The sequence below is a fragment of the Lagenorhynchus albirostris genome, chromosome 15 (assembly GCF_949774975.1).
Source record: "Lagenorhynchus albirostris chromosome 15, mLagAlb1.1, whole genome shotgun sequence".
Classification (NCBI taxonomy): Eukaryota; Metazoa; Chordata; class Mammalia; order Artiodactyla; family Delphinidae; genus Lagenorhynchus; species Lagenorhynchus albirostris.
The window spans coordinates 71,154,248-71,177,973 of NC_083109.1; the positions used below are offsets into that span (position 1 = coordinate 71,154,248).

Consider the following 23,726-nt stretch of genomic DNA (forward strand, 5'->3'; position numbering starts at 1 on the left):
TAACAGCTCCATGTCTTCACAGATGCCATTCCTGCTACCTAGGATGCACTTCTCTACCCAGAAAACTCCTACCTATGCATTAAGACTCCTTGAAAATGGCACCACCTCTGTGAAGCCTACTGAAGTTCCCCCGGCAGGGCCGGCCATTCTTTGTGGGCTTCCTAACATTACACTGAACACGGTGAACTGAAATGACCTCCTTCACTTTTCATACAACACTGGCGAGATCATAAACCAGTGCCACCACAATGGAAGACGATTTAGCAGTTATCTACAAATTTTAAATGCATAGACAACTTCACCCAGCGAATATACTTACAGCAATTTTTTTTTTCCTCCAAAAGTTTATGTGTGCAAGGACCTTCAAGTCAACACTGTTTGTAAAACGAAAGATTGGGAACAACCTAATTTTCCATCAAAGCAAGACTGGTTAAATAAGGTACATCCCTATCATGGAATACTATGCAATAGTGAGAACGCTCCATACACATAGCTATGTGGAACTACATCCAATACATTAAAATTTTTTAAAAGGCACGAAACAGTGTACCAGTATGTACAGTATGCTACCCATTAGTAGACACAGAGTAGGGAATATGAAAATACACACGCTTTTCTTTAAACTGGTAACGATGGTTGCCTCTAGAGAAGAAAATGGGGTTCTGGGGACAGGAGAAGGGAAAGAGGCTGACTTTTCTCTGTACACTCTACTGTATCATTTAAATTTTGTACAATGTTCACTTGTTTAAAAAAGAAAACAGAGAAAACAACTAGAGAAAAAAGAAATTTCCTGCTAATGTGTGGGTCTCTCCAGTAGCCTGGAGTGCATAGGCAGAGACTACTTCCTAGTCATCTCTGTTCCCAGGGTCTAACTAGCACACAGCAGGCACTTAATAAACACTTGTTACAGGAATTATTTTAACTCTTTCTCTTATACTAAGTGAAGCTATAGTTACTCAATGGTGATAACTTAAAAAACTAACATTTACTTAGCACTCAGTACATACCAGGCACTGTCCTAAGGACCTGACATCAACTCCTTTAACCCTCGTAACAATCCCATTGCACAGATGAGGGAAATGAGGCCCAGAGAGATGAAGTAACTTGTCCCAGGTCACATACTTGGTTAAGTGGCAGAGCCAGGATTCAAACCCAGGCCCCAAACCCATGCTCTTAAACATGAGGTTATACTATTTTTCAGATACCTAGGAATGTATTAAAATTGCTAAACACTGAATGCATTCCTTACTTGAATACTTGCTGCAAAAATCCGTCCTTAACTGCTTAATCATAAGCAATGTTGAAATAAAATGAGTTAGGTCACTGCCTACTTGGAGACTGAGGTATCTCTAATCCAAGTTCTGATCACTGGCTTTGCTGATTCACAATGACCCCACCCCACTCTCATGGGTATCCAGCTCTGGGGAAATAACACACTGACTAATGAAAACAAGACATTGACTTGCCCACAGAATTTACCATGGAAGCTATACTTTGTTCCATAAATAAAATCCTCCATCTACACCAAGCATTCCATTTCAGTGGGTGCCTGATCAAACTCTGAGGCCTTTGGAAAAACTACCTGAAAAATGAAAAACCACACAAACACACAAAACTTCCCCCACTACCAAGGACTTCCAATGAAGATGTCAAACACGAAAAAGACACCCCGGACCCTCTCTGGCTGTCCTCGTTGTCCCCAACACCACTCTTACTCCTAAGCAAAAATTTGTACATTTCCTGAGGTATTATACATTAGATACTGTCACAAATGTATTCATTCATTTTTAGGCTGGCTATTTTGTTGCTATTGTTGTTATTTTTTGATGACACAGAGGGAAGCACCTTACCTAAAGTTCTCCAAATCATGCTGCTGTAGAGGTTAACTTCTAGACGAGTTTCCTATATAGTCCCAGCCATGGAATGTGCTGTCACTTCACTGGCTTTCACTCTCCAAGCCCATATTCTTCCTATCTTTGTCCCTATTTCAGGTTCCCTCCTCCCCCGAGGCCTGTAGCCCTCTGTTCACCAACAACAACCATAAACTAGGAATGGGACATCTTGACCAACTAAATATGCTGAATTCAAGACTGTTGCGGGGACTTCCCTGGAGGTCCAGTGGTTAAGACTTCGCCTTCCGATGCAAGGTTCGGGTTCGATCCCTGGTCGGGGAGCTAAGAACCCACATGCCTCGCAGCCAAAAAAAAAAAAAAAAAAACCAAAAAACATAAAATAGAAGCAATATTGTAACAAATTCAATAAAGACTTTAAAAATGGTCCACATCCAAAAAAAAATCTTTAAAAGAAAAAAAAGACTATTGCCATAGATGGACTGTTAATTTTCAAACTTTAATATTAATACATAGACTCAATTCAAATTTTATTTAATCTAATTCATCTTTTTTTCTGCTTTAAAGGATATTGAGATGCCATGTATTATATGATTCCATTTATATGAAACATCCAGAATAAGCATACCTATGGAGACAGAAAGCAGATTTGTGGCTGTCAGGTGCTAGAAAGAGGCAGAAATGGGGAGTGACTGCTCCTGGGTACTGGGTTTCCTCTGGAGTGATGAATCACTCTAGAACTGAAGAGTGGGAGTAGTTGCATAACAGGGTGAATGTACTTTAATGTCACTAAATTGTACACTTTAAAGTGGTCAACTTTCTGTTATGTGTATTTGAAGAAACAATAAAAATCAACTTAAGACTATGGAAAAAAAAAGTTAAAGGCACCATTTCTAATATATTACAGTAAGCGTAAAGGATACTTAAATAGTAACTAAAGTAAGCATAAGGGATGTCGCCTATAAACAAACAAAAATAAAATCTAACTTGGTAAAAACTTTTCCTACAAAAAAAGATATTAAGGAATAATGAAAAGCCATTTTTTTAATCTACTAATTTTGCAACAATTTTCTTAAGACTACCCAATGCTGATGAGTATTTATCCATAGCTAGTGGAAGAATAAACTGGTGTAACCTTTCTGGAAAATAGCTTACAACATACCTTAAAAATGTTTATACTAAATCTAAAACTATTTTAAAATAAAAGATTTATTAAAAAAAAAAAATCTTCATACCCCCTTGGGCCCTTCTGGGAATCTAGCCTAAGGCAATTTTCTGAAATACAGAAAAAGCTTTTTGCAAAAACATTAATCACATATTATTTACAATGGCAAAAAATGGAACAATCTAACTGCCAAAGAATCCATGCAATGTGATATTATAGAGCCACTGTAAATATTTATGAAGTATTTAATGATTTGGAAAACTACTTATACTATGTTAAGTGGAAAAGGCAGAAGAAAAAAGTACATTTACAATGTGATCTCAACCATATTTAAAAAGTAAATAGAAAAAAAGACTGGAAGGAAACAAAAACGTTATTAGAGGTTGAATCAGATGGGGGTAATTTCTTGTCTATTTTATACTATCAAATAGTCTACAGAGTTCAAAACACTTTTTACAATCAGGAAAAATAAGCAAAAATCAAAAAATGGCAGAGAAGACCTTGTGATCACATCAGTACCTACTTTAACAGCCAAGCAGTACTAGAAGGAAGAAGGTGCAGAAACTGAGCTAAATTACTGGAAGACTTGGCTACTGTGGTTTTGTTTTTGTTTTTGTCTTTAATAAATCCCTATGGGAGAAGAGTATACAGGAACTCCCTGTACTATTTTTGCAACTCTTCTGCAAGTCTAAAATAACTCAAAATAAGATGTTTAAATTGAATAAATAGGGACTTCCCTGGTGGTGCAGTGGATAGGACTCCACACTCCCAATGCAGGGGGCCCAGGTTCCATCCCTGGTTGGGGAACTAGATCCCTCATGTCACAACTAAGAGCTTGCATACCACAACTAAAGATCCCGCACGCGGCAATGAAGATCCCACATGCCGCAACAAAGACCCGACAGCCAAATAAATAAATAAATAGTTTAAAAAAATAAAATAGATAAACAAGAAGGACCTACTGTAGAGCACAGGGAACTATATTCAATATCTCGTTAAAACCTATAATGGAAAAGAATCTGAAAAGAATATATAATGTATACACATATATTCTATATATATACACATATATTATATATATATATATATCTGAATCACTTTGCTATACACTTGAAGCTAACACAACATTATAAATCAACTATACTTCAATAAAAAATAAAAATTAGGGACTTCCCTGGTGGTCCAGTGGTTAAGACTCCACGCTTCCACCGCAGGGGACACACGTTTAACCCCTGGTTTCCAAGATCCCACATGCCACGCAATGTGGCCATAAAAGTTTTTAAAATAAAAATTAAATTTGTCTTTCTCTAAAAAGAGAATGCAGAATATAGAGGAATAATTTCCTAGGCAATAATAAAGCACATGGCTCCTTCCCTCAATAATTAAATAAAAACCTTTCCAGGAGTAGCTGCCTTCACAGACGTCACCTGCACTGCCTATTAGAACTCCTTATTCTTCAACATTTCAAAGCTTTCATCTTCACGACCTGACCTAAACACGCTGCGTTTTTTTTACTCTTCTGTGTATACCTGTGGCTCCATCTGTCCAAAATGGCCCTTCTGCTTCCCCACCACCTCATGTCCCAAATTCTATGCCTAGGGACTTCCTACTTCTGCTTTGAAACCCAACTCATTTGCCATCTCCTTTGGGAAGCCTTCCCTGATACAACCCTCCCATCCCCAGTGTGGCCAGGCTTTTTTTTTTTTCTTTAAGTACAGTTATACCTCTTACAAAGTTATTTTTCTGTACTTATTCCCCAACATTGTAATCATTTGCTGACATGCACATCTCTTCCAGAAGTTACAAACTTCTGTAACTTCTAGTCACCCTTTTCCATGCTTACATTCAATAGCTGTAGGCCAGCTTCCAGTTATCTTGCAACTCTGTTGCAAGTGAGCCCCCAAATTCACCAACAATGTTTCCTCCAGCTCCTGACTTTCCCTTTCAGTAAAGAATTACAAATTACACACATTCCAGTGAATAGAATAACACCACAAATTAAGTGTCTTTTCAACTTTCTCTAAATAATCAGCAACGTTTGCAATGGCCCAGCATTCACCTAGTATGAGGAATTGTTTTACTTTCCTTCCACACCTAGAGTATGGTGGATCCAAGGCACCAAGTTTTTAACATTGTTCTCTAATTTGTCCATAACTCCTTTTTGCTAACTAAGAACTTTAACTTCCTCAGATCATTTCATTTGCATCACCAGTTCTATTAGTTGAATTTCTTTGCAGGATTATCTTTCATAAAGTAATGAAGATTGTCATAACCCTGAACAGTAAAGAACCCCCAGGCTGTACTGAGCTAGGAGATCAGCCGGGCCCACTCATGTGCCAGCCAAGTGAGTTGCTCCAGACACCTGAAGGCATTGCAAGTCATACTTTTTTTAAATAACAAATGATTTATCAAAGGCTTTGAAGGTTACTGACAATCAAAAACACAAGTGTTACGTACCAAGGGTCTATCTACTGAGTATGCCAATAAAAGCAGTCTACTCAAAGCTCTCTTTCAATCTGTTCCCTCTTGAGGTGTAAAGGGGTATTTTCTCAAAATGTTTCCTTATATTTCTTTTGAGGTCTTTTCAAAAGCCTTAAAGTTTTTTCTCTTCCTAAGAAGTCTCCTTTACAGATACACCAGGATATTTTTCAACGCTCCTCATAAAAGTATGTCTGTCCACAGAGCTCAGGAGACGTGGACCAGTCACCCCCACAGTAAAATGTGATGATGGCTACACAGTGCTCCTCAAGATAATGGATGTGCCTGGATCGTTAATTTGCTTGTAAAGATTGGGGAGGGAGGGAAGAGAGGAACAAAAGAAGAGAGGGAGAGAGGAAGAAAGAAAAAATATATATTGACTTTTAAACAACACAGGTTTAACATACAATTCAAGATTATCAAGAAACTTCAGGTTTACAGAGAGCTGCTATGACCTAAAGCCCCAGGACAAGGGCCTTCTCTTAAGCAGGTGTAGGCTGTCTCTGCCATTAGAGGAATTTCAGTAGAAAATCAGAGAAACCCTAAGCATGATCGGTAAACTCTCCTATGAAGTTACTTCATATATCTTTTTTTTTTAAACATCTTTATTGGAGTATAATTGCTTTACAATGGTGTGTTAGTTTCTGCTTTATAACAAAGTGAATCAGTTAACTTCATATACCTTTTAACATTCTAAATTCATGCACCCAATTAACAGGACCAGCAACAAATGATTACCAGAAAAATCACTTCATTCACCAGGGTAAGCACTGCAACTTTCTGGCAATAGAAGTTCTTTCCTATGATTAAACCTGTTCTTACATCATGTTATGACAAATACATATGAAACCAAGTGGGAAGGAACAGACAACTTAATTACATGGATCATCAGACAAAAGGTCTGAAGGTTCAGAAAACTATCAGATTACAGCCCCCTCACCAAGACAATCTTTTTATTCAAGTCCACAATACTGGTACACAAGAAATGATAGTGTTCTTAACCGGACTAAAATTAGTGGCATGAGATTAATCAACCAAATGTGCAAGGTATTCGAAACCTAATTTTATCAACATTCTAAAACTATTCAGCCAAATTACATTTAAAAAAAAAAAAATGTTGGCTGACCCAACAGAAAAATGTATAGAGGTCAGGAATGGTCAAGTGACATAGGAAAAAATACACATGGAAATAAAACATCAAAAGATGTTCCACTTCACTCATAACTAAAGGACTGCACATGTTATTCCTGAAGTGCCATTTTCATCTTTCACATTAAAAAGTTTTACTGGTGTCAGCCAGAAGGTGGGGAAACAGGAACTATCCCACTAGTGAGAATATAAACTGATACAATCTTTTTGTAGAAAAAGCACTAAATACCAGAATTTTTAAATGTACTTTTTGCCCCACAATTCCACTTCTAGAAACTTATCCTACAATCTCACAAAATGGACAAAGAGAAATTTGATGTGTTTATTGTAGCACTGATGCAGCACACACTAGATATCTAAAATATCCAACATTAGGGAACCAGGTAAAAACATTAAGGCAGGCATACCATGTTCTAGGGCAAAATGATAAAAGAATGATCCACACTTAAAGATATCCTAATTGAGTTACTGAACTTCAGCGATACACAGTTCTCCTAGCAGTCATGCAAAAAAGGCAAGTTCTCTCTCACTGAGGTAAAGGGAGAATGAATTAGGCTAACCAGGCTTTTCCACACAACAACCTTCAATGGAAGAAAACAATGGAGAAATATCCACAGAATTCTAAGGAAAAGAATGTATGACCCATTAGTATTATACCCAGCCAAGTTACCATTTATGGATAAGGACGACAGACATTTTCAAAACAAATAATTCAGGGAACAGAGCAACCATGAACTCTATTGGAAAAAAAGTACACACACACACACACACACACACACACACACACACACACACACACACACATATGTATCAACTAATCAATGTTAAATGGCAAAGTGGTTGAGAATCCGCCTGCCAATCCAGGGGACAAGGGTTTGATCCCTGGTCCAGGAAGATCCCACATGCGGCAGAGCAACTAAGCCCGTGCGTCACAACTACTGAGCCTGTGCTCTAGAGCCCACAAGCCACAACTACTGAGCCCACATGCTGCAACTATTGAAGCCCGCGCACCTAGAGCCCATGCTCCGCAACAAGAGAAGCCACCTCAATGAGAAGCCCGCGCACCTCAACAAAGAGTAGCCCCCGCTCACCGCAACTAGAGAAAGCCCGTGCACAGCAACAAAGACCCAACGCTGCCAAAAATAAATAAAATAAATAAATGTTTAAAATAAATAAATAATAAAATAAAATAAATAAATTCAAGTAGACGGAGAGACCTCAAGAGCACTGTGCTCAGTGAAAAAAATCAATGTCTAAAGGTTACGGCCTGCAGATTACATTTACACCACTCTCAAAATGACAAAACTGTAGAGATGGAGAACAGATTAGTGGTTGCTAGGAGAGAGGGAGGAGGGCTACAAATACAAAGAGTATTAGGAAAAATATACTCAGGCATGAGTTAGATCTTCAGCGGTGATGGGACAGCTCTGTACCTTGACTGTGGTGGAAGTTACATGAATCAATACATGGAATAAACTGCATAGAGCCACACACACACATGAATGCAGGTCAAAAAATGGTGAAAACTGAATAAGGTCTGTAGTCTAGTCAACAAATGCCATGTACTAATGTCAATTTCCTGGTTTTGATATTGCACACAGCTATGTAAGGTGCCACCATTGGGGGAATCTGGGTGAAGAGTACAAAAGGAATCCTTGCACTCATTTTGCAACTTCCTGTAAGTATATAAATATTTCAGAAAGTTTTTTTTAATACAAAAAATAGTAAATTGATTTTTATTTTAAAACTAGCATGATCCAAAAAATCAGCATCACCACTTTTTTAATAAAAGTACTTATTTTAGATATCTAACCTCCTTATCTTATAGACAAATAGATAGAAACAAAGACATATGGATTGTTAATCATAGTTCAGGGTAGGAAGATTTAGGGGATTTTTTTTTGCCATGTTCTTTGTATTGATACCTTTTGATACTGCTTGATTTTTAATGAGCATACATAATTTTTATACAAATTATCCAACTGTTAATCTAAAAAAAACCCTGATCTATCCCAGGTCTGATTATTAGCCAATTTAAAAACTAATGACTTCCCCCACAACTGCATTTAACTCATAAAATACCTTTACCTTTTCAAGGAGTCTGAGATCAGAGATATTTTTCATTATAACCTTCATATAAAACAGCAGCAGACTGCTCTGATGTAAATTAACTACTGTGTATGCTAAGCCTAATGGGCTTAACTGAACTGAAATACATAAAGAAGCCAAGCAACCTTCCTCTCTGTTGTCCTGTAACGTGGTCCAGCTACCACTTTGTCCTCGAGTCACATTTTTTCTATTCTATCACATTAGAGCATATGCAGAAATATCTATTTTCTCGTTTGTTATCAGTGAACTTCTACCATCTTGCCCTTTCCATTACCAGGTGTAAATTATGCAGCTTTTAAGGTTAGATGACTAAATGTACTGTTTTTCCTGGGACAATATACCCAGTTGGGCTACATTTCAAGTAACGTTTGTCATCAGCAAACTTTTACCATCTTGCACTTTCTGTTATGAAAGGTAAATTATGCAAGTTTTAAGGCTAGCTGGCTAGATGTACTGTTTTTCCTGGGACAATATACTCACTTGGGTTACATCTGAAGTAAATATACCTATGTAAATGTGCATAGGCTTAAAAAGAAATCTAGTGCTACAGAAAAAACTTGGGCTGTGCGTTTAGAATCTTGGGTCAGCATCCCATCTCCATCAACTTGCTATGTAACTTTAAACAAGCTACTTATATTACCCTCCCTGGGCCTCGGGGTCCTCATCTTCCTCAACTGTAAAATAGGAACAGACAGTAATACCTACCTTGCAGGGTGGCTGTAAGATGAAATGAGGTACTGTCTGTAGTATACATGAGGGCCCCTAAACAACGGCTAACACAGAGTGTTGAAACACTCACAGACCTTTTTTCTCCCTCTGAGCCCCAGCTTCCTTCCCTTCCCATTAGCCTCTTTCACCTCCCTCACTTCTCTCTGCCTTGTGGGTTTCCTCAGGTACATCCACAGCTCTCACCTCACCCCACCCCTACTCCCACTTGTTCCCCAGCAGTCCTCCCAGAAGCAATCAGTTTTTGGAGCCTCACAGGAAGTGTACCATCTGCACAGCATTTGTTCTAACAATTCCTCTTGCTTACCTGCTCCCCACCTCCACCTGCCCAGGGTAAAAATGCTGCTATCTGAGCTTGCTGGCTGCATGGCTTTTGGAAAAACAGGGTTTTACTATATTCATACTCTATTTCAAGCTTACTATACTCTCTAAATGCTGCTACTATCATTTACTAACCTCAAGGGCCTACCTTGACCTTCTTGGATTTGTTTTCACACCTCTTTTTTTGGGGGGAGGCGGGGGGCGGGGCGCATCACACAGCTTGTGGGATCTTAGTTCCCCAAACAGGGATCGAACCCAGGTCCTTGGCAGCAAACGCAGCGTCCCAACCACTGGACCACCAGGGAATTCCCATCACACCTGACCCTTTCAATTACCTAAATATCTGTTGAATGCTTACGGGGCACTGGAAATGTAAAGAAGACTGAGATTCATTCTGATATGGGCTCATAAAGAGAAAGAACTAATCCTCTCCACTCCCAGGCTTGGAGGGGGAGGAAAGGAGAGGAAGCCAAGGAAAGGATGGAGGAGGTTCACATTTTGCTCTTCAAACTTCTGAGTTATTTGACACTTACTACAAGAATGTAGCCTTGTAATTCTTATATAATAAAAACAAATAAATCAAAATAATAAAAGCAAAAAAAAAAGAACACCTAACTATAATCAAAGATGAGAAATGTTAAACTAGTGGCTGGAAAGCCTCAAAGAGGTAGGTAAGGTCTCAAAAAGAAGAAAAGGACATTCAAGCAGAGGGAACAGCACTGAACAAAGGCAGAGACGTACGAAAGCGTACTCGGTGTTCTGGGAATGACAAGTGGCTTGCTGTGGCTAGAGAACAAGATATAATTTGAGAAGTTTTGAAATGATATATCGAATGAATCACTTTAAGCATTTAATAAATCATCTTCTCCTAACTGAGAGGAGTAAAAGAGAAATTATGAAAATCCAGGACCCATGTGCTTTCCACTACTCTGCCGTGATAAAAACTTGGTCTCTGGCAACACTGGGGACCTTCTGCTCAAAATAATTTGGGGTCAAGCGACATGACCACATCTGAGTTCCATGTGGTAGCTCTGGCAGGAATACAGAAAGAAGATGGACTGGTGGAGGAAGAACCTGGAAGCTGTCAAGACACCACCCATGAAAGCAAGAGATGACAATGGCCTGACCAAAATGGAGGGAATGGAGGGAAAGCCCGAGGTCAGGACACAAATGAGTTAGCTGCAGCATCAACAGGCCTACAAGTGGAGGACTGATGGCAAAAAGGACGTTAAATATGACTCAGGTTTATCACTGGAGTGTCCAGTGAATCAGATCATTAAGAGAACTAGGGCATGGGGGAGGAGGCGCTAACCTAAGGGGAAGATGACGGATTTGGTTTAGTCATGTTTAATTTGATGTCTACAGGACACTCCGGTGGATATCCAAGGCTGGAGAGGGTGGTTGAGTTCTCATTGGTACACAGGCCATAGCTGAAGCCATAAGAAAGAAGATCAAGGGAGACTGAACCAAGAGTTATATCATGGAAGCCAAGGGAACCAAGAAAAAGTGTTTCGGGGGGGGAGAAAAAGGGACCAGTGTTTGCCAACAGCCAAAAGATGGCATAAGAACTGAAAAGAGGCTATTTATGCATTCATTGTACTACGCCAACTTATGTAAGGAACTTGAGCATCCATAGATTTTGGTACATGCAGGGGCTCCTGGAACCAAGCCCCCGTGGATACCAACGGATGACTGTATATACTGGAGTCAGCACACAGTGGTCATTGGTGATCTTGAAAAGTAGTGAAGACAAACAATCAGTCTGCAGTGGGTTGCACAACAAACCAGTGGTGGAGAGGAAAAGGGAGGATGAAAAAGAAGCAGAAAGTAACAGCTACACATTCAGGAATTCCCTCCCTCTTCACCCCAGCTGGTGCAGTCACATCTCCCTTGACTTGGACACATATGTCAACAATCCAACTACCTAAAAGTTGTCAAGATCCTTGTCCTGCGCAATGCCAAATACCTTCATCTCAACACAGCAGCATCTGCCTCCCTACCTACAGAGCCAAATCCCTTATTTTATCGGCACATGGACTGTCTCCTGTCATCTCCGTCAGGTTCTTTACCTGTCATCTCTTCCATTCCTTCCAAATCCAACCACCAATTAATTAAAATTTCCTACTATTCCCAATCACCAGTTCAGAGGCTTCCAAAATCAGCTTGAGCTCCTCCCTTTTCTTCATCCCTTGAATCTGGAATCAGTCAGTTTTAAGTGATGACTCTCTTGGTCAAGTCTTCCTCTCCACTCCTAACTCCAAATCCAAGAACAGGCCTTTATCACATCCACACAGGCATGGTGTCCTATCTGTTTTCCCACACCAATCTAACCTACACACAGTAGATGGATTAATGTTCCTTTAAGGAAAAATCAGCCAAAAAACAAAGCCAAACTCCCTTGGGTAGTACTGGAGGCCCTTCATAACCCAGCCCTTGACTGCTTTTATAAGCTTTCTCCCCAACCACTTCTTCACAAAAATCTCCACCATTGCCAAACCAGTCTATTATAGATCCTTTCATAACACTACACATTTAGTTACACCCTTCTCTTCTGAAATACCCACTCTGTGCAAGTTCTATGTACTCCCTTTCTCTAAAGGTCTTGAACACCCAAGACCTCCACAGCATTCCTAACTACAATGTAACTGTCTACTATGCCAGCAATTGTTCTAGACTCTCGGGATACATCAGTGAACACAGCAAAGCTTTAGGGAGTTAATATTTTAGCACAAAAAGATAACAAAAAATAGATTTCATAAATAACATTAACCACATAAAATGTTTAAAAGTGTAAATGCTACAAAAAGTAAAGCAGAATGTGAAGGACTGGGAGTTCTGAGATGGGGTTACAATTTTAAATAGGGTGGTAAGGACTGGCCTCACCGGGAAGATGCCTCTTGAGAAGGCCTCAAGGAGGTCACGCTAGTCATATAGACATCTAGAGGAAAGTGCAGTCCAAGCAATGGCAACAGCCAGGCCAAAGCCTGGAGGCAGGCACACACCTGGAGCATCTGAAGGACAGCAAGGAGGCCAGAGTAGCTGAACAGAGTGAGCCAAGGGGAGAGTAGCAGGAGATGGGTTCAGAGTGTAACCATGGGCCAGAATATGGAGGGCACAGTAGGCCACGGAGGCACACGTGGGCCACTGTGGCCTTCGCTCTAAGTGAGATGAGGAGCCATGGGAACAAAACAAAGACATGATCTGCCTTAGACTTTTCAAAGGATCACTGAGGCTACTGTGTTAAAACAATCTATCATGGGACAAGGTCAGAAGCTAGAACAGTTAGGAGGCAACTGCAGTAATTCAGGCAAGAGATGATGAAGGCCTAAACTAGAGAGACAGCAGTGGAGGGAACAGAAGTGATAAAATCCTGGCTACATTTCGAAGGTAGAAAACAATCAGCCTTCCTGATACGGACTAGATGTGGGATATGAGAGAAAGAAAGGTCAAGGATGACTCCAAGTTTCTGCCACAAGCAACTAGAAGGATGGAGCTGCCCCCAACTGAGAAAGAGAAGACTGTGGGTAGAAAAGAATTAAGGGGAAAGTCGGGAGTTGGGTTTTAGACAGGTTACATTTGACATGCCTGACAAACAAGCTTGCATGTCAAGTAGGCATCTGGATACATGAGAACTGCGGCTCAGGAGGGAGGTCTGGCCTGGGAGCTAACTAGGTCTGAGGCCTAGAGCACTCCAGCTGTTCAAAGATCAGTGCGATGAGGAAGAAATATCCAGTAAGATGGCGGAAAACCAAAAGCACATTTTAGTGTCCTGGAGGCCAGGTGAAGAAAGACTTTAACAGAAGGGGGAGTGTTCAACATGTCCAATGCTACGGACAGATTGACTAAGATGAGAACTAACCCCTGCGTTCAACAGCAGCGGGGTGGGACCTTGACAAGTGAGCTTGGGAGAGAATGGAAGGTGAGGAATCAAAGACCACTCCTTCCTGGAGTTCTGCTGCACAGAGGAACAAGGAAATGGGGCAGCAGCTGGCCAGGAAAGTAGGAATAAAGGTATTCACGATGAGAAAAAATAGCATGTTTGTGTACTGTGCGTATAAATGCACATAAAGCCCTACAAAGTCCTAAGTACTCAACAAATGTTAATTCCTTCTTTCACTTCCACCCCTGACACCTATTACTTTCTATTATCTTTATTGATACTATCTAATCTTTGTAACTATCTGCAAACTTTCAATTAGAAGGCTCTCCCCCCCCACCCCCCCACCCCACCCCCGTGTCCAGCTGTCAAACTCTTCCTAACCCTTCAAGACTCAAATATTCCTCCTGGGAAATCTTCCCTGTTCCCTGTCCTCAGGAATGCCACCTTTGTATCAATGCATTCTTCTACTATGGTCACCCTTAACACAGCCTCTCATAATTACCAGAATATATGTCCCATTTCCTCATTAAACTGACCTCTAGAGGGCAGGGACAATACTATCCCTCCTGGGGTGAAAGTGTAACAGTTGAGAGCACTGACTCTTGAGCCAGACTGCCTGGCTCTGAATGCCAGTTCTGCCACTTGGTTGTAGTGTGAGCTTGAGAAGCTGCCTAACCATTCCGGGCCTTGAATGTTCTCATCTATAAAATGGGAAATAAGAACTTCCCTGGTGGCGCAGTGGTTAAGAATCCGCCTGCCAATGCAGGGGACACGGGTCTGAGCCCTGGTCCGGGAAGATCCCACATGCCGCGGAGCAACTAAGCCTGTGCACCACAACTACGGAGCCTGCGCTCTAGAGCCCGAGTGCCACAACTACTGAAGCCCGCGCACCTAGAGCCCGTGCTCTGCAACAAGAGAAGCCACCGCAATGAGAAGCCCGTGCACAGCAAGGAAGAGTAGGCCCCGCTCGCCGCAACTAGAGAAAGATTGAGTGCAGCTATGATGACCCAATGCAGCCAAAGATAAAGAAAAAAGAAAAGAAAAGAAAATGGAAAATAACAATAGCCTCTGCCTCCTGGAATTGTTTGAAAGAGTAAATGAGTTAACATACGGAAACTCATTAGCCTGGCATATGCTAAGCCCTATAAATGCAGACTCCTTAACATATTGTATCCACAGTACCTGGGATTTTAAGCTTGATGAGGGAAGTCAATAAACAAATGAATAAACTGAGATACTCAAAAGCTCTGGCCTACCATACAGAATTACTTCTCTGTACCACATTAATAGTGCTTTTGGGGTCTGCTTAGCAGGTAATTTTATCATTTGAACCATGTCATCTACTAATTTTTTCACAAGCTGTTCAAGTCATTTCTGGATATTTACTTGTCTCCCAGACAACCTCTAATGCCGTGACTGCCACAGAGCCCCTCTGAGAACCGCTGAACCTTTCCCTGCCATCTCCCTCCACCGCCACAGCTTCTTCACGCCTCCCGCCCCAGTGCACAATCCAACACAGTTGCTGAACTAACAGAAGACACACCAACTGAGTGGCCAAATTTAAGGTCTGATTTTCCCTCCATTACAGGGACCATTCATGGAACATGACAGTCAAAAATAAGAAGGTAGGGCTTCCCTGGTGGCTCCATGGTTAAGAATTCGCCTGCCAATGCAGGGGACACGGGTCTGAGCCCTGGTCCAGGAAGATCCCAACATATCGCGGAGCAACTAAGCCCATGCGCCACAACTACTGAGGCCCATGCACCTAGAGACCGTGCTCCCCAACAAGAGAAGCCACGGCAATGAGAAGCCCGCACACTGCAAAGAAGAGCTGCCCCTGCTCGCCGCAACTAGAGAAAGCCCACGCGCAGCAACGAAGACCCAACACAGCCAAAAATAAAACAATTAAAAAGAAAAATGAGAAGGCAGACTTCCCTGCTGGTCCAGTGGTTAAGACTCAGCACCTCCACTGCAGGGGGCACAGGTTTGATCCCTGGTGGGGAACTAAGAGCCCACATGCCTCGCGGCACAGCCAAACATAACAAAAATACAGAGTTCAAAAATGAGAAGACTTTGTAACCAAAGCAATCTTCTAAGCAACTAAAAAAGAAAAAAAATGCTAATTTAAGTAAGGGTTCAATTTTGCACAAAATTTCCACAATAAGCAAAGCTCATTTGATATTAAGTAACAACTTTTCAGAGAAGTAGTGGGAACCTCTAAGATGTTACATCACTTGAGAACTCATGGGAATTCAACCCAAAATGATGATTTAATCCAATGTAGTTAGAGTTTAACTGTTCTAGGAATTCTGTACTGCAACTACAAATTTTTTTTAACTAGCTCTAAATTTGCAGGTCAAAATCCCTCCTCCTAGAGGGACAGTTTAAAGTAAATTCCCATGCTCCCCAGCCCTCATCACTGTCTCAGAACCAAATAAAATATAGTTGGATAACATTCCCAACCAACTTCCACATGAGGAAGCACCTGTACCTCAAGGAGCACAGGCTCTGGAGAAGAGCACCTTGGACCCAAATGCCAGCTCCACCACTTGTTAAACAGGTATCCTACACCAGGTCTGTTCATCTCCTCCTCTGGTTAGTAACGGCAATAAGGTAACCAACCTACCAGTGTTGGTGTGCTTAACTGATACTGAGTGACTGAAAGAAAAACCAAAGAAATGAAAAACAGCTAGCTTAGTATAGATACTTAATAAATGGTAGTTCTATCATATTACACCATTTTCATCTTAATAGAGAGTTGAAGTTTTAAAAAGAAGGTATTACAAAGGCCCATACTTACTTGCCAACTCTTTAAACGCTTTTTAATGTAAAAATGTTAAGTCAGTAAGAAATGGAAAAAAGTTCCTGGAATAAAGAACTGTGATCCCAGGCAAAAGACCCTCCTCTGGGAAGACACAAATCAGGCAATGGCTTCCTTGCAACCAGGGACAAGGCCTGCCCCATCCACACCCCTGAACCTGGGACACCTATAGGAGATGAACCCCTGGTGTCAGTACTGCAAAAAGGATGTAATTTGACAGTCGTATTCACCTTAATCCGCTGTGGTCACCCACTGTATGCTAAAATAAGTGAGGGGTAGGTTATAGAAAACTTGACTCAAAACTTACCTCAGAAAAAATTGTAAATGGTAATCATGAAATCAACTACTACTACTTTACAATTAATTGCTCAAAGGTGGTCATTTACATAACACTCTCCTGACTGCCAATTAAAATGGAACCTGAATACAAGAGTGCTTGGCCAGCTTAAATCAATAAACAATAAAATTCTGTCCAAAGGTTCTAAAGCAATGTTGTCAGCTACCCGAGGGGAGGTACGTGTCTATCTTGTTTAGCTGACATTCGCTAGAGCCTCGAATATAGTGGCTACTTAAAATTCATTAAAAGATTTGTACATCCATGTTCACAGTAGCATTACTCACAACAGCCAAAAGGTGGAAGTAATCCAAGTGTCCATCAACAGATGATCGGATAAACAAAATGTGGTCTACACACACAATGGAATATTATTCAGTCTTAAAAAGGAAGGAAATCCTGACAGATGCTACAACACGGATGAACCTCGCAGACATTATGCTAAGTGAAATAAGCCAGTCACAAAAAGACAAAAACTGTACAATTCCATTTATATGAGGGACCTAGAGTAGTTAAATTCATAGAGACAGAAAGTAGAATAGTGGTCACTAGGGGACAGGGAAGGGAATGAAAGTTACTGTTTAATGGGTACAGTTTCAGTTTTACAAGATGAAAACAGTTCTGGGGATGCACGCACACAATGTGAATGTACTTAATGCCACTGAACTATACACTTAAAAATGGTTAAAATGGTAAATATTATGTTACATATATTTTACCACTATTAAAAAAAATTCATTGAAAGAATCAATGAAGGATTACTGAATACTACTTTCATCGTTCACTAAATATTATACCTCATACCTTTAGATTATTCATTAGAAAATCCCTGTCTCCACATTTTATAGCTGAGGAAACTGGGACTCAGAGAGCTTAACTGATCTGCCACTATCCTACATACAGTATCTATTATACAGTGCTGCTTGGCATTAATGGTGCATTTTATCTGACTGGTTGTAAGCCCCACGAAGGCAAGGGCTATGCCTTAGGTCTTCTTTCTCCACCCAGAACCTAACACATAACCCACAGGCCCCTTGAAACTTCTGAAAACCCCACTGGCCTGAACAGTTATATTACAGATGTAATCCCCCCCTGCATCCCCTTCTCTACTAGACCACTAGTGTGGAAGACGCAAAATGGGCAACCTTAAGAACACTTCTGTAACTGGAAGTGGTCAAACACAGGCCAGGCAACCACCCCAGTGGGCTTACTATGTTCCAAAAGCTGGGGCAGATAAAAGTTCAGACAATTTCATCTTTGAGAGTACTGAGTCTACTGCAATAGACAATAACAGTAAGACAAATGCTTAAAAACAGATGTGACCGCACAAACCTAAGGAAGTACTGACAGTGCCTTTGGGTCTGGAAAATGTGGAATGTTATCTTCAGAAGTGGCTTCTGAACTAGATCTAGAAAGATGAAGAGTTCTCCAGGCACTACCAGGGAAAAGGCCAGAGCATGTAGCAGAAAGAAAGGCAGAACGGGTGTCAAAAGAATAGGCCAATTCCTGACTTTGATTCCTAGTTCCTATGATCTAGGTAAGTGACCTCTGAAAACCACAAACCCTCTCAGCTGCCCCGTATATAAACCTACAGCAAGACCCCCTCCAGCTCTGTGAAGTGTGTTCTATCAAATAGGAGCTCTGAAATCAAGACTGCCTGGGTTCAAATCTTGCCACTGTTACTTAAGAGTGACCTTGAGCTGGGTAATTAGCTGCTCTGTGCCTCAGTGTCCCCACTTCAGAACACAGGGCTGGTATGCTAATTAAATAACACATGTCAATCACTTTAGCACAGCGCCTGGCACATAGTAAGCACTCAATAAATAAATGATAGCTACCATCATGATGAGCTGCTACAATGTAAGAGAGGCAAACACCAGATGCAAGGGTTGTGTCCGCTCGGCGTCCAGGTCCCTCCCAGTTCTGAGCGATCCCGAGGGGGAGGGGGGAGGGGAGCTCAGAGCCCGGCTGCAAACCCTGCACGCATGTGTCACTGTCGGGCTCGGCACGCGCCTCTCCCCGCCCCGGGGAGAAGCGATGGCTCAGCAGTCCCGGGCCCGCTCCCACCGCTCAGACCCGGCACCCGGGAGAGAAGGGGCTCCGACCCCACTTACCATGCTGGCTGGGGGAGAGGGCGGCTCAGGTGAGCTAGCTCTCGGGCTTCGGACACGTCCCGCTCGCACAGTTCAGGTCATGGTCCCGGCAGGCTCGGGAAGTCCCCCACCCATGCAAAGACAACCGCCTCCCCACCCGGGCCCCGCGGGGACCCTCTACAAAGAGCGCGGCCCCCTGGCCCGCCTCATCGGGGACCCCCGGAACAATTCATCCAGACCCACCCGCCCCTCCGCAAGGAAACTGAAAAAGCAGGAAATGGGGCTCGGAGGCCGGCGAGGAGAGCAGCGGCTCGGGGCCCCCCGCCCGGGCCCGACCCCCAGTGGGAGGCTCCGGGCCCAGGCAGGGGCTCCCCGGCCCCCGCGTTCAGAAGTGGCGGTGGGCCCGACCCCGAGGCTGAAGGGGCGGACGCTGAATGGGCCTCGGCGGCGCAGCCCGAGCGGCCGGCTCAGGGGAAAGGCCCGAGGGCCCGAGCTATCCTTGCCGCCTCAGCCCACACGGCCGCCGCCGCCGCCCCCCGGAGCATCCCTGCGCAAGCCCGCTCCAGAGCTGCCCGCTCGCGCCGCGCGGCCGCCCTCAACCAACAGCCCCAACGCGCCGGAAGTGGCGAGTGCCCGGCGCGGCCCCACGGCGCGGCCGCCGGGCTGCGGCGCTGGAACCGGACCAATCCGGAATCGAGCGGGCGGAGGCCGGGGGGGTGCGGGGCGGGGCCGCACCTGACGGCTCCCTCTGGCACCGCCCCCATTCGGCCCCGCCCCGCGCCCGGCGCCCTCCGCCAGTCCACGCGGGCCGGCGGCCATGTTGGTAAAGGGTACCCGACCTGCCACCTTGGTAAAGTGTCGATTTCTCTTTCGTTTCCTGCGCTCATTCATTCCCCATATCTTCATGGAGCGCCTTCTGCGTGCCCAGTACCCGGCTAGAAGTCGGCGGCACACAGCCTCTGCCCTTGTGGAACTTACATCCATTCAGCCCACACATTTTAGCCCTGCCGTGGACCTGGCGCCGCTGTGGGTGCTAGGACTAGTGTAGTAAACAAGACTACTGTAGTCTCTGCCCTCAAGGAGGCAGATAAGCAGCAAGTAGAGAGCAAGTGAATAAATTAATTGTAAGAAACGAGGAGTGCTGTGAGTGAAATGAACGCCACAAACACGCAGGGTCCCGAGATAGAAAATGGAAGGGAGGGATGGAAATGTAAACTGAGGCCTGAAGGATAAAGTCAGTAGCGGGAAGTGTGATCAAAGTCGAAGGAACAGCAACTGCAGAGGATCTCAGAGGGCAAAGATGGGTTGGGTTCCTGTTCCTTTCCTCCAACCACCTTACTTGTGAAAGTGCTGAGTTTAAGAAATAGAAGCAAGAAACAATCCCGGGCAGCAGAGGTGCTGCTAGCGTGCATAGGCTGGATAGCAAATCTGTATAGTGGCTTTCAAACTCCAGCATGAACCAGAATCACCTGGAGGGACTGTTAAAACACTGATTGCCGTTCCCCACTCCTAGAGCTTCTAATCAGTAGAAGCTCATGATTTACACTTCTAACAAGTTCCCAGGTGATGCTTGTGCTGCAGGATCACCCTTGGAGAACTGCTGATATAACTCATGGCTACAGAAAGCAACCACTTTCGTTTACTCTTTCATCAAATATTGTTGCCCACTAAGTGACAACCACTGTTCCAAGGATTCAGTGCTGAGCAAAACAGACACACGTGGGCCCTTATGGAATAGAGAAACAAATTATTTTAAAAGTATTACAAAATAAGTCGGGCTTCCCTGGTGGTGCAATGGTTAAGAATCCGCCTGCCAATGCAGGGGACAAGGGTTCAAGCCCCCGTCCGGGAATTTCCCACATGCCGCGGAGCAAAGAAGCCCCTGCGCCACAACTACTGAGCATGCACTCTACAGCCCGCAAGCCACAACTACGGAAGCCCACGTGCCTAGAGCGCATGCTCCGCAACAAGAGAGCCACCGCAATGAGAAGCCAGGCACCGCAACGAAGAGTAGACCCTGCTCGCCGCAACTAGAGAAAGCCCGCGCGCAGCAACAAGGACCCAACACAGCCAAAAATAAATAAATACAATAAATAAATTAATTAAAAAAATAATAAGTCATCACTTACAATTGTAATAAGAGCATTAAAGTAAAATACAAACCACTTGAGAGTTAATAGCCAAGGGATATAAGCTAATCTTGGGGGTTGGGATGGAGAGGCAGTCAGGAAGTGACTTTTATTTAGCTGTGGCCTGGATGACATGTTGTAGTTTGCTAGGCAAAGAGAGGGGACATAGAATCTCCTAGGCAGCATAAACTGCATGTACAAGAGAAGCCATCTCAGAAGATAAACAGGGACTTCCCTGGTGGCCCAGTGGTTAAGACTCCGGAGAGTGCCACAACTAAGAACGGGTGCAGCCAAATAAATATATGTATATTTTTTAAAGACGATAAACAGATGAATCAGGATCCATGCCAAGTGACTTGGCCTTTCTTGGCTCAGTTTAGTGAGATGAGCAAAGGCTTTAGGATGAGACAGATTTGAAGCGGGAAACCCCGCGCTTACTGCTAGCTGAGATACATTGAGCAAGTCTTAATTTTCTCACCGTGTGATTGGATTAAATAACAGAAAGTCAACCCACCCTCAATAAGAGGTATGCCTTTGGCTCGCATAACTCCCATGACTGGAAAACCAGAAATAAGTCAGCTTCAGGCTGGGAGTGATGGGAGCCCTGGATCCATTCCTCTAGGATTTTCTCGGCTCTGCAATCCTCCATGTATCAGCCTTGTCCTCAAGATGGCTGCCAGGGCCAGCCAGGGCCACAAAATTCCCTGTTCACATCCAGCAAGAGAGAGCACCTTTTCTCATGTCCTATCTCATGGCAGTAAGCTTTATCCTACCGGTCCTAATTGACCCAGGCCTGCCCATCCCTGAACTAGCCATGTGGAGGAAGATGGAATTGCTATAATTGACTTAAAGAATCCTCCCCTTGGGCTGATTTCAATTCCCCAGAATAAAGTGGACTTGTTGGAGTCACCACACGTCCATCATACCTCCTTTGCCAGGCTAGAGTGAAGATTAAATTTAATGTACACAAAATGTCTAGCACATAAGGCATGCAATAAATCACAGCTATTATTAATTTTACTCCAGGGATTTTGTCCAAGTCAACTAAATAACATTCTGTTATTAATATTAATCTCAGGCCTGTCTATTCCAAAAAAAGATTTAAGACTGCTATTACTTTTTGTTGGCACTGCAGGGATGGCCCCCATCCATCTCCTCCTGACCATTCCTATTGCTACTGCCTTGGTCTCATTCATTCAGTTATTTGTTCAACATTCAATGAGTTAGTATTAACTTTCTGCCAGACCTTTTGCAAAACCTAAGAGTTCCAAAATGAATAAGATTCAGGCAAATTGTTCACTGCCTCATGGTGGAAACAGCCACCCAAAATTACAGTATAGTGTGACAGGTGCTATAACAGAGGTGTGTACAAGCCTTCTAGCTATGGCAGGGGGAGTAGTTGGGAGGCTAAACAGAAATTGTAACGTTTTAGTTGGGTCTTGCTGGATAAATAGAAGTTCACCTGACTGCTGCAGTGTCCCCAACTCCTCTTCCCACTCCAAGCTGTCTTGTACTGTGCCAAGACTCTTTCCCTGCAAGTGACAAAGTTGGGACTCTAGAGTTGGAATTCTAACTATCATATGGAAAAAAGGGACTATATTGTCTCAGGGAGAGATCCAAATGGTCGCTTGGATTTTAGACATGGCTGGATTCTGGATCTGAAGTGATGTCATAGAACTCAGTTTTTCTCCATTTCTTGGTTCTGCTTCCTTGGTTCTGGCGGTCCACATGGTGGGCCCTACATACTCAGGCTTTATCTTCTCCCAGGTTGAAGCCTGGTAGAGAAGAGAGTATACCTCTCCTACAAATGTTCCAGGAATATAATCCCATTGGCTTTCATTGGATCGCTCCTGAACCAATCACTGCAACCAGGGGGAATATGATGCTCTGATTGGCTGGACCTTGGTCACATGCTCCATCCCAAGCTCCACAATAGCTCTTTCAATGGCCAAGATCTCTCTGAGCCCCACCACAATTCTGCCAGGCTGTTAGAACCTGGAGAATTCTCCCATTTTGCAGATGAAGAAACATATTAGTTTTTCAAAAGACATAGGTGTTAGCGGTAGCACTCAATATGGACTTAATGAAAGAAGGGAAAAAAGGGTGAGTGTCTGGCACCCTCTATAGGTGATGGGAACACACTCTCTTTAACCTGTCATTCAAGGCCTTTGACAGTCTTTGAAACTCTGTAACCAGAGTCTCTGGGTTGAGTCTTTACTCTGCCTCTTACTAGCTGTGTGGCCTTGAACAAGTCACTTAAACTCTCTGTACCTCAGTTTCCTCATCCATCAAATGGGAAAAACACCAGTACCTAACTGGCCAGGTAGGTACCTGTGTCAGTCAGGTTCTATCAAGAAACTCTAATTCAGATTTGAAGAATTGACAAAGGGGTGTTTCAAAAGGGGTTTTTGTAGGGAAACCCTACAAAGGATAATGCAATACCCCGGGTCTAGTAACAGCAGGACTACTGGTACCCCTAGGCCTAGAGGGGCTAGAGGAGGAATGGTTGCCAGAATCTGGCAAGGGAGAATCATGTGAGAGCAGCTGAAGGAAGCATCCAGCCAAGGTGATCCTGCAGGGAGGAAGCCAGTGGAATAAATACACTGACCTCACTCTCTTCCCTCGCTCTCTCTCCTGCTGCGGCTCCCCTTTGCATAAATCCAACTAGAAG

The 23,726-nt window shown here is 43.2% G+C and overlaps 1 protein-coding gene across 7 annotated transcripts in view; it reads right to left on the minus strand.

The window, feature by feature from the left end:
* XPO6 (exportin 6) overlaps positions 1–19,576 on the minus strand; it is a 122,108-nt gene extending 102,532 nt beyond the window's left edge. For 2 of the 7 annotated variants that reach the window (XM_060124311.1, XM_060124314.1), the window contains exon 1: positions 18,672–18,731. In XM_060124311.1, the coding sequence (XP_059980294.1) occupies positions 18,672–18,677 (6 nt within the window). In that variant the 5' untranslated portion in view covers positions 18,678–18,731. Of the gene's footprint in view, positions 1–18,671; positions 18,733–18,947 lie in introns of those variants that run through there. The other 5 variants (XM_060124312.1, XM_060124310.1, XM_060124313.1 and 2 more) reach the window with 5 other exon arrangements.
* Between the last annotated feature and the right edge of the window lie 4,150 nt (positions 19,577–23,726).